At 47.0% G+C, this 8746-nt stretch overlaps 1 protein-coding gene across 13 annotated transcripts in view; it reads left to right on the top strand.

Annotated features, from left to right (window-relative positions):
• The first annotated feature begins 1290 nt into the window (after positions 1-1290).
• Positions 1291-8746, top strand: part of WNK2 (WNK lysine deficient protein kinase 2) — a 115453-nt gene continuing 107997 nt past the window's right edge. For all 13 annotated transcript variants that reach the window (XM_042806967.1, XM_042806969.1, XM_042806966.1 and 10 more), the window contains exons 1-2: positions 1291-1503; positions 1846-2646. In XM_042806967.1, coding sequence (XP_042662901.1) covers positions 1873-2646 — 774 coding nt within the window. In that variant the 5' untranslated portion in view covers positions 1291-1503; positions 1846-1872. The remainder of the gene's footprint in view (positions 1504-1845; positions 2647-8746) is intronic.

The raw sequence follows: 8746 nt of genomic DNA, 5'->3' as shown, positions 1-8746 counted from the left end.
GTATATTTTAACACTTCAAAAACCAAGCCACTGAAAGATCAAATGTATCCATAATGCTGAATTATTAGTCCTGAATCATGTTTTTTAAAATTAAAACACCAGAGCTTCTATTTTAAATAACCACCAGTTTTCTTATTTTAAAAGTTTTTTGGGTTTTTTTTGTTTTTTTTTTTTTTTTTTTTAAATCATCCTTAACTAAAAATGAATTAATTAAAAGAAAAACTAATTATGGTTGCCTGGCAGTCAACTTCCTTTCTTTCAGAAATCTCGGGGAATAATTACTTGGTAAACCTCCTCTTTTTTTTTTTTTTTTTTTTTAATTTATTTAAATTTTAATTACCAAAATGCATGGTGTGTTTGTATCAAGCTCGTACTTAAGAAAGAGAACTTGAAAATAGTGGAGACCAGAGTCCTTTCATGAATTTACAGAGCAGAAATGTCACAGCTGCCGATGGGCACAGCCTTTAGCAAAGCAAGTGTCCTGAATCTCCAACCTAATCTGGGGGGAAGCACAGCTTGGTCTTCAGATCCAAGTTTCCCTCAGTCTAGTCTAATGCCAAGCGTCAGTCATGAGGAACCGTGAGGTCAGTATTCCTTGAAGGATTCATGAACTGCTAGGAATGGAGAAAAAAACCTCAAACACAGGAAAACCCTGATACATGTGGCAGACAGGGCGTTTGACCACGGGGCACTGTGTTATATAATCAAGTGTTATGGGTGAGTTATTCCCCGTTTGTGTGTTACGTTTGAAGGATTCTGAAAAACGACGAGTAGGAAGAAGATCTGGTTTCTTCTCAGTAACCTTCCTCTTCATTACACCCAAGAAGAACCGGCTGCCTCGCGCAGGCACCTCCTCGCCGTGCGTCAACCGGGAGGGCAGCCGGAGCCGCGGGCTGTGACCGGGCCCCCCCGCTCCGCACCCCGGCGCTCCCCGGGGGGGGGGGGGGCCGGGGCCAGGCGCGGGCACTGGGGCGAGGACGCTCCCGCCGCCCCCGGCCCCCACCCGCGCCCCCGGGAGAGGCGGCGGCGGGGCCGGGGGACCCTCCCATTGTCTCCGCGGCGGGAGGGGGGGGGGGGGGCCGCCCTCCTCAGCCTCATTGGCGGCCGCCGAGTGCCGGTACCTTAAATGGGGCGCTCGCCGGGGAGCGCTCCCCATTGACAAAAGCGCCGCGGCGGCGGGGGGGGGGTGGGTGTGTGTGTGGGGGGCGGGGTGGAGCGGGGCCGAGGCGTGGGGCGGCTGTCGCCCGTGGGAGCGCGGCGCAGGCTGCCGCAGGGCTCGGCGCGGCCGGGGGCGCCCCCCGCGCCCGGAGCCGCGGGGAGGGGCGCGCTGCAGCGCGCAGGGGCGGGCCGCGGAGCCCCGCTGCCGCCCGTCGCCGCGCTCGGCACCCTCTCCGCGGCGCGCACAGCCAGGCAGGCGCACGCACGGCGGTGCCCGCCCCTTCTCCCCGCCGCCCTTCTCATCCCCGTCCATGGCGCTGAGGACGGCAGCCCCCGGCTCCGCACGTAAGTGAGGCGGCTCTGCCGGGGCTTTGTTGCGCGGCCCTGCCCGCCCCCGCCGCAGGTGAGGCGGCGCCCGCCGCGCAGCCGAGCGCGGGCACTCCCGGCCCCCGCGGCCGCTGGCCTCGCGCGGCTTTCCAGGCGGGGAGGAAGGAACGGGGGGGGGGCGGGCAGGGCGGCTGCGGCTCGGCCCGGCTTGCCGCAGCCCTCGCGTTTCGCAGAGCCCCGGGGCCGGGGGTGCCCGCGGCCGGGGGCGGGGGCGGGGGGAGGGGAAGCGGCGGCCGGGCCCGGGAGCCCGAGCGGCCGCCGGTGCGTCAGGGCGCTGCGCTCTGCCTTTGCCCCTCGCAGGTGGCGGTGGGGCGGCTCGACGCGGGCATGGACCACGGTGACTTGCCCGGCCCGGGGGCGGCGGCGACGGCAGGCGCTGAAACATCAGACCTAATGGAAACTGGGGGCGATGCCAGATCGGCACCTCGGCGGGGAGGCAGAGGAGGAGGCGCCGGCCGTGGCGGGTTTCCAGCGGCTGCCGAGCCCGGCGCTCCCCCGGCTGCGGAGACGGGGATGAATATTGATGGGGCCGTCGGTGGCTGGAGGAGCGGGGCGGCCGCGGCCGCTGCTGCAGCGCCGGGAGCCCCCGCGCTGCCGCTCCGCGCCCCCTGCACCAGGGATCCCAAAATGGTCCATCAGCGGTTCCTGCGGAGGAGCGTGGTGGACTCGGACCAGGAGGAACCGGCTTTCGACCTTCCCGAGTCAGACCATCAGCGGAAAATCATCCTGCTCCCTAAAACCAGGAGGATAATTGCGGAGAGGGCGAAGGCAGGGCACGGGGGGGTGGAGAAGGTGTGCCTGGAGGCTGAGCCTTCGGGGGAGCTGAAGGCAGCGCCTGCCCCTGGCACTGTCGTAGGGGCTGAAGAGCAGAAGGAAGCTGGCAAAGATGTGGACAGGAAAGAGCTGTCGGATGTTTCCAAAGATCAGACCAAGGCTAAGAAAGAGGAGCCTGAGGAGGAGGCTGATATGAAAGCCGTTGCCACCTCGCTGGATGGCAGGTTCCTAAAGTTTGATATTGAACTTGGGAGGGGATCCTTCAAAACGGTCTATAAGGGGCTGGACACAGAGACGTGGGTGGAAGTGGCGTGGTGTGAACTTCAGGTAAGCCGAGCTGATCCTCCTGTGTTTTTTTTTTCTGCTTTGTAAGCCTAGGAGCTAAGGGCAACACGCTGGTGTCATCTACAGAAGCTCAGCTTTGAGCAGCCTTTATAGTCACCATTGCTTAGTATCCAGTGTCTAACTATAGCGCAATATTCTCATTGGCTCTGAATCTACCACCTTATATATACTCCTCCCAGGCTTAACCCTCTTGGCCCTGGGATCTGACTGCCGACACTAGCGATGTTAACACAGAACCTGTCATATTGCAAAGAAAAGGTCATGCGTTGCTCTCCCCAAAGGTGCAAAGCTTGCCAAAAAGAGCTAAATGGGGCTCTGCTCTTCTCCCTTACCCCCAAGCAGCTTCAGGCTGATGGTTCAGAAAGCAGCAGCTTGATTTAGCGGGAGCAGAGCAGCCGGTCTATATTAAAAAGACATCGAACATAAATGGAATTAGAGTGTGTTTGCAGGACCGAACTTTCCTTTTGCTACAGATATAATGCATTATGCTTTTATAAAGATTGACTGTCTGCTGCCCCCTTACTTGCCCTTTCCCCTCCTCTGAAATTGTGATTGTTGTCAAATTCTTGTGAATCAAACCTCTGAAAGTACCCCAGTGCTTTTCTTTTTTGTAGGCATCATGAACTAGTGCTTCAGTTAGGTCAAAGACCTGTCTATCCAAATACCTTTTAAAAGGCAGATTTAAAATAAAAGATCTGATTTGAGTTCTAGATCTTAAGAGTGAAGTCATACGGTAAAATCTAAAGAGAGTGAAGGTTTAGATACTGTCTTTTGCTAGTTTGGGACATAGCTGTTACCCTGAGTGATTTTTATATTCTAACTTCTGTAAAAATGATAGCAGTATATGCTTAATTTTTGTATTTGTGAACCTTTTAGCATCTGTTACTTACCGCGTTTCTGTTAGCATCCATTTGAATGAGACCTATCTAAGAGAAAGACCTAAGGTGGATTTTTATTTTTTAATTGAGCTATTACCTAGCCTTAGCTACTCTGGAATTTTGCTGGGAACTAGAAGATTTCACTCCTAGTTATAATTTGGAGCCCCTAAACTCCCCCTGGCTGACGGACCTTTATGGCCTATGAGAATATTTGACGATAGCATGTAAATAATGTGATATAATAAGCCTGAGCTCCTGGTGTTTTATTTTTTAATGTTGGTCCAGTCTGTTTGTAAATCACTCCTGGCTTCCTGGGATAGGTGGGGTTGAATGTACAGCCATAGCTTTATTCCCTTATGATTTCATTACACAATATAATCATAGTTCACTGCAGCACTACTTCCTTAAGAAGTATGGGGAGCACTTCTTGGTCTTCATAGTAGAATGTTCCTCTAGCTTGTATTAGACAGGGATGCAAAAAGTAGAGCCACAGGAGCCAGGCAAGGGATGGCCATAGAGCCAAGGATGTGATGGGCTGGGGGTAAGGGGTTTGCCCACTGTCTCCCCACCCGCCTCCCCAAGTCTGGAGGGGATCCTGGAGGGCTCGAGGAAAAGGAGAGAGGCTGTGGGATTGCTAAAGGGAATTAAAGGGGAGTTGAGCGAGGCGAGTGCTGCTGGGAGGAGAGCCTTGTGGGCAGGCCCGGCCTTTGTCTGGATTCTGCTTGAAACTGAATCCCGAGCACATAAGGCTTTTACTTAGGAAGCCTGAAATCCACTTAGGATGGTAACCAAGATGCTGTCAGAGAGCAGGTTTGTCCCTAGGAAGAGGCTGATGGTCAGCTGTCGGTCTGACCAGTGCAGGCCTGCGCTCTCGCTGCAGAGCGATCGCACAGATTATGAATTTATCTTGTTGCCAATTTTTCTCGGTACTCTCTAGGAGGGGAACTGAAATAGATGTATTTTCAACATATTTTCTGTACCAGAATAGCTTTAACTATAGAAGACTGCCAAATGTATTGGAGAACGCAGTGTATTGAAATGCTAGTGTTTGGGTCAGTTATAGAGATTGGGAAGGGAAAATTGCATTATGAAGCTTACTGGGTGATTGGTTTTCTTATTCCTAGTTACGCTTGTTTAGGAATTCTTGACCTGAATGCATGTGAAGAAATTACATGTAATTCCCAAATTCCCACTAGTTTGCATGTGCTTCAGCTTAAAGCAGATCTAATGACTAGATATTTTCAATTTGATACAGAAATTGTTTTAGACCTCTAATTGTAGAAAGAAAACTCTGATACTTGACTGCTTTAGAGAAGTTGGTGTGAATCCATAGAAGTAGGCAAGAGCCTCTGTTTTTTAAACACTGCTGTCTGTCTGTTGTGCAGGTTTGGAGGTAATGTGAGGTGGTATGTGACTTCTGAAAGCCAGTACTTTGGTCTGGATTGGGAAAGTCTAACTGAATGACAAAAGTCATGGTGATTAAAGACTGTACTTCTAGGATGAGTTTGCATGAAGAAAGTGATCAGGTGTGAATATCTGTGTGCTTTGGGCTTATTGTTTTAGTGTACTCTCTTAATTCAGCTAGGGAGTTTTATTGGGAAGACATTCAGAGGGTGCTGTTAAGTAATCACTTCATGGCATTTTGAAAAGTTTGATGTAAACTGTGCCAGTTAGCTATGCTTCCATTTGTCTCTTTCTGTGTAGAAACTTCAAGTTCAGATACACATAGCAGAAGACTGAGTGGAAGCTATCATCACCATACTGTTGAAGACAAAATTACTTCCTCTGCATTCACACCATTAAAATCCATCTCAGAGCCTTTTTGTGGAAAAATTGCAAGAAATCATTCTTTGTCTTTCTTCTGGAGATGCACTTGTTCTTGTTGCTTTTGGAGCTGGAGAGTTAAAAACTAACAGTATTGAGGTTCCATGCAGGCATTAATCATTTGTCCTTGCTTAGCATTTTTTTCAGTCCGGTTGTACTGTTGTCTGTGTGTCTGTCTTTTTTTTTTTTTTTTTTTTTTGTCCATCTGTACACAGACCTTGCGAGCAGTTCTTGTTCCGTGGTTTTATTTCCCTGAAAAGATGGCTTTAGGGTTCAGAACCAAAATTATGGCTTGGATTAAAGTAGGATCCAAATGCTAACTGAACTAGATCTGGGGTTTAGGCCTGCCTAAAGACATGAAAGCTGTAGTCAAATTCTTGCTAGAAAATGAGTTTGTTCCTGGCTGAAATTGAAGTATTGGAGCAGGATTATCATGCCCTTGCGGTTTGGAAAGGTTTGTGTTCTAAGGTTTTCAACAGCTATAATTAATTTTAATTGGTGGCATACAATTGCTGTGTGATGAAGCTTTGGCCTAACAGTATTTCAGTGTTGTACTCCTAAGTAAAATGTTAGCCATGAATAAGGAATATAGGCTTTTGCCAGTTACTCCTGGCAAGCTCCATAGTCTTTAGTTAGATGAACGGCTTCAAAATCTGCTGCCTATTTCCCTTTGGGAACATGTAGGGAAACTGCAGAAGAGTCAAGCTTGGTACTGTCTCAAGTGCAAAGACCTTGTTGTACTTTATGGTTCTTGCTTGAATTGTGACTGAGCTTCTGTTTGATTCTATTCAATTTTAGTTTCTTGTTGAAAACATGGAAAGGATGGGCTGTCTCATCCTGCTGTTCCTGTACCCGTGGTGGGAAGGTGAGAAAGGCGGGTTGATGAACACGGCAGGGAAGCCAGACTTTTTCCACTGGTTGCCCAGGACTTGTTCTCCATTCTGTGTACCAGTGCTTAAATGGATGCTGGTTTCTTCAGGATACTTGGCCTTCAGGTGCTCCATGTAAGAATGTGGGAGCCCTTGATGCTCAGTGACAGAGCGTGGTTCAGGTGTCGGATGTTAGAGGTATTTAAGGAGTGATGTAAGAGTGAAGGATGGGCAGAGGACAATTCTCTTTCCCTGTCCATATAGCTGAAATTAGAAATCAAGGGTATTAGAATAGCTCTGATGTCATTTTCCAAATGGCCACCAAACCAAAGGTTTCTGTAACGGTAAAACAACCACAAATAGACATACTCCTCTAAGGTGGCAATTTCTTGTCCCCTGCGCCTGCAGCTTTTCTGCCAAGCTTCTGATAGTACAGTTCTGAAGGAAAAAAAAAAAAATAAAGTGTTTTACTTCATAGTTTTATAGTACTTTTTCATTTTTATTGCCAGTATTTTCAAACTGCCTGAACCGAAGGAAAAAGTGGAAGTACATTGTATGTCTCAAGTCACTCAGATATTCAGGAGTTCCAAATTTTTGGAGGGCAGAGATCTTAACTGAAAATGAAGTTATAAATGTGATGCATTTCTGAACATTTTTCATTTGATTCATATGCAGTGTTAATATAGGAACAGATAATGTATTTTCTTGATCTCAGTTTTTATTCCTTAAACAAGAAGTTCATGCAGATTGGCTGATAGCCGTCTGATTTTAATATGGCATGAATATTCTAGAAGTACAAGATGAGATTAGACATTGTTTTAATGCAAGGTGAATAAAATGGGCATTTAAAATTGTTAATGCTAGACCAATATGAACTTGCTAATTTTTGTTTCTAAGACTTATTATCTTTCCTCAAAACAAACTATAGTTTGAGTGGAAGAAGGGAGGATGAGATGTGTGAGAGAAGGCCTAAAACTACTTTCTTAATTTTTTAAGTTGAGTTTTCCATTTTATTTCCACTTAGATCTGTGATAGTTGTTTAAAGTGGTACCAAAGGTGCATGACTCAGATGTTTTTGTGTAAGCAGACACATTTGCATGGTTAAGAGAGGGAGCCTGTAAAATGGGCAATGTTAAAGCAAGTTCACTTTGCTTTAGCTGGCAAGTCACTTCCGGCAAAATGATGTGGAGTTAAATTATGTGCAAGGAGGAAGGTGTCTTATGCTCCTGTATAAGAACCCAGGGGATTTTTTTCTGAAAAAGATAACATCTTCAGGATTTTCACTGGTGTGGTAGCTTGGCTTTTGTTAGTGTCCTTGTTGGCTGGCAGCATTCATGTGATGTTGAAATAGTAGCTGGTTACTATCAATGCTGTTAATTTATTGGCCAGGTAAACTTTGTAGCGTAAGTGAACAGAATAATTTAGAAAATCTGTTTGGGAGAAGAAAGGATAGACACTGTATCTAAAAGCTTGAATCTGATATTACTGTGTGCTCATATTAAATTAACTCTGAGACTAATTTTGTCTGTTTCAAGTTAATTCTTGCGATAGTGTCTTCTGTTTAAATTTAAACAATTGGTTTAGCTCTGCTTTACAGTGTCAATATGAAAACATGTGCCTGTATCGAGGGTGTTTGTTAGTATAGCTGTTGACCTGGCATGGAGAAGCAGCATAGGGATATGGTGATGAACTATTAATAGTCTGTTTCTCAAATTCAGTAGATGAAATAGAGCTGGATCAGACTTCAGATTCTACTTTTGAACCAAACAAGAATCCTTTCTTTTGCTTTGAGTACATTTTGCCTAAAGGTTGGTTGTGTGCTTTTTAAATCCTGGTTAAACGTTTCATGCTAGATGTGTGGGGTCCAGTTGTTGTAAGAGGAAATGATTTAAAATAAAATCAGAACTTGGTGTAAAGGATATTTCTGGTCCCATTGGTCATATCTTGTCCACAGCTGACACGGAAAAAAGTTGATGTTGCAAGCTGTCATCTTAGTAATGTTTGCACTTGATATGCAGTCTGACTTGTGTGTATAACATGCTTACGTTTATGGTCTGCTGCCTCATTTTGTGGTTAGGGTGTAACAGGACTGAAGAAGTTCAAGTGGCACGGGTAAGGATGTGCTAAAAAAAAGGTGGCAATAACAATACAGCTGTTGGTTACTGGAGTTACCAGGGGTTTTGCATGTTCTGGGAGGTTAGAGGTGCTGCAGAGGTTGGAAAGTGATTCTTTGGTGGGTAGATAGAGGGTAGAGGCCCTACTGTAAGAATCCGATATGAAGGGATTGTCGAGGAGAGGGGTAGTGATGAATCTCCTGTGCTTCAGGAGCCCCACTGGAGTGATAGGTCTGTGCTTGGGGGTGTGTTGAGTGCCACAACTATTTCATCGTGGGAAGTTTGGTTCTTAGATTCGTCATGACGTAGCTGGTGATTTCTGGCAGCAGGATACTCACCTGCATGTTCAGTAGGCTCTGTGGTAGGTCTGACTGGCCAAAAAACATAAATATAAGGT

The sequence above is a fragment of the Tyto alba genome, unplaced genomic scaffold (assembly GCF_018691265.1).
Source record: "Tyto alba isolate M040663 unplaced genomic scaffold, T.alba_DEE_v4.0 Super-Scaffold_49, whole genome shotgun sequence".
NCBI classification, from domain to species: domain Eukaryota; kingdom Metazoa; phylum Chordata; class Aves; order Strigiformes; family Tytonidae; genus Tyto; species Tyto alba.
Note: the sequence above shows the minus strand (reverse complement) of the source record. Positions and strands in the feature narration are given on the sequence as shown.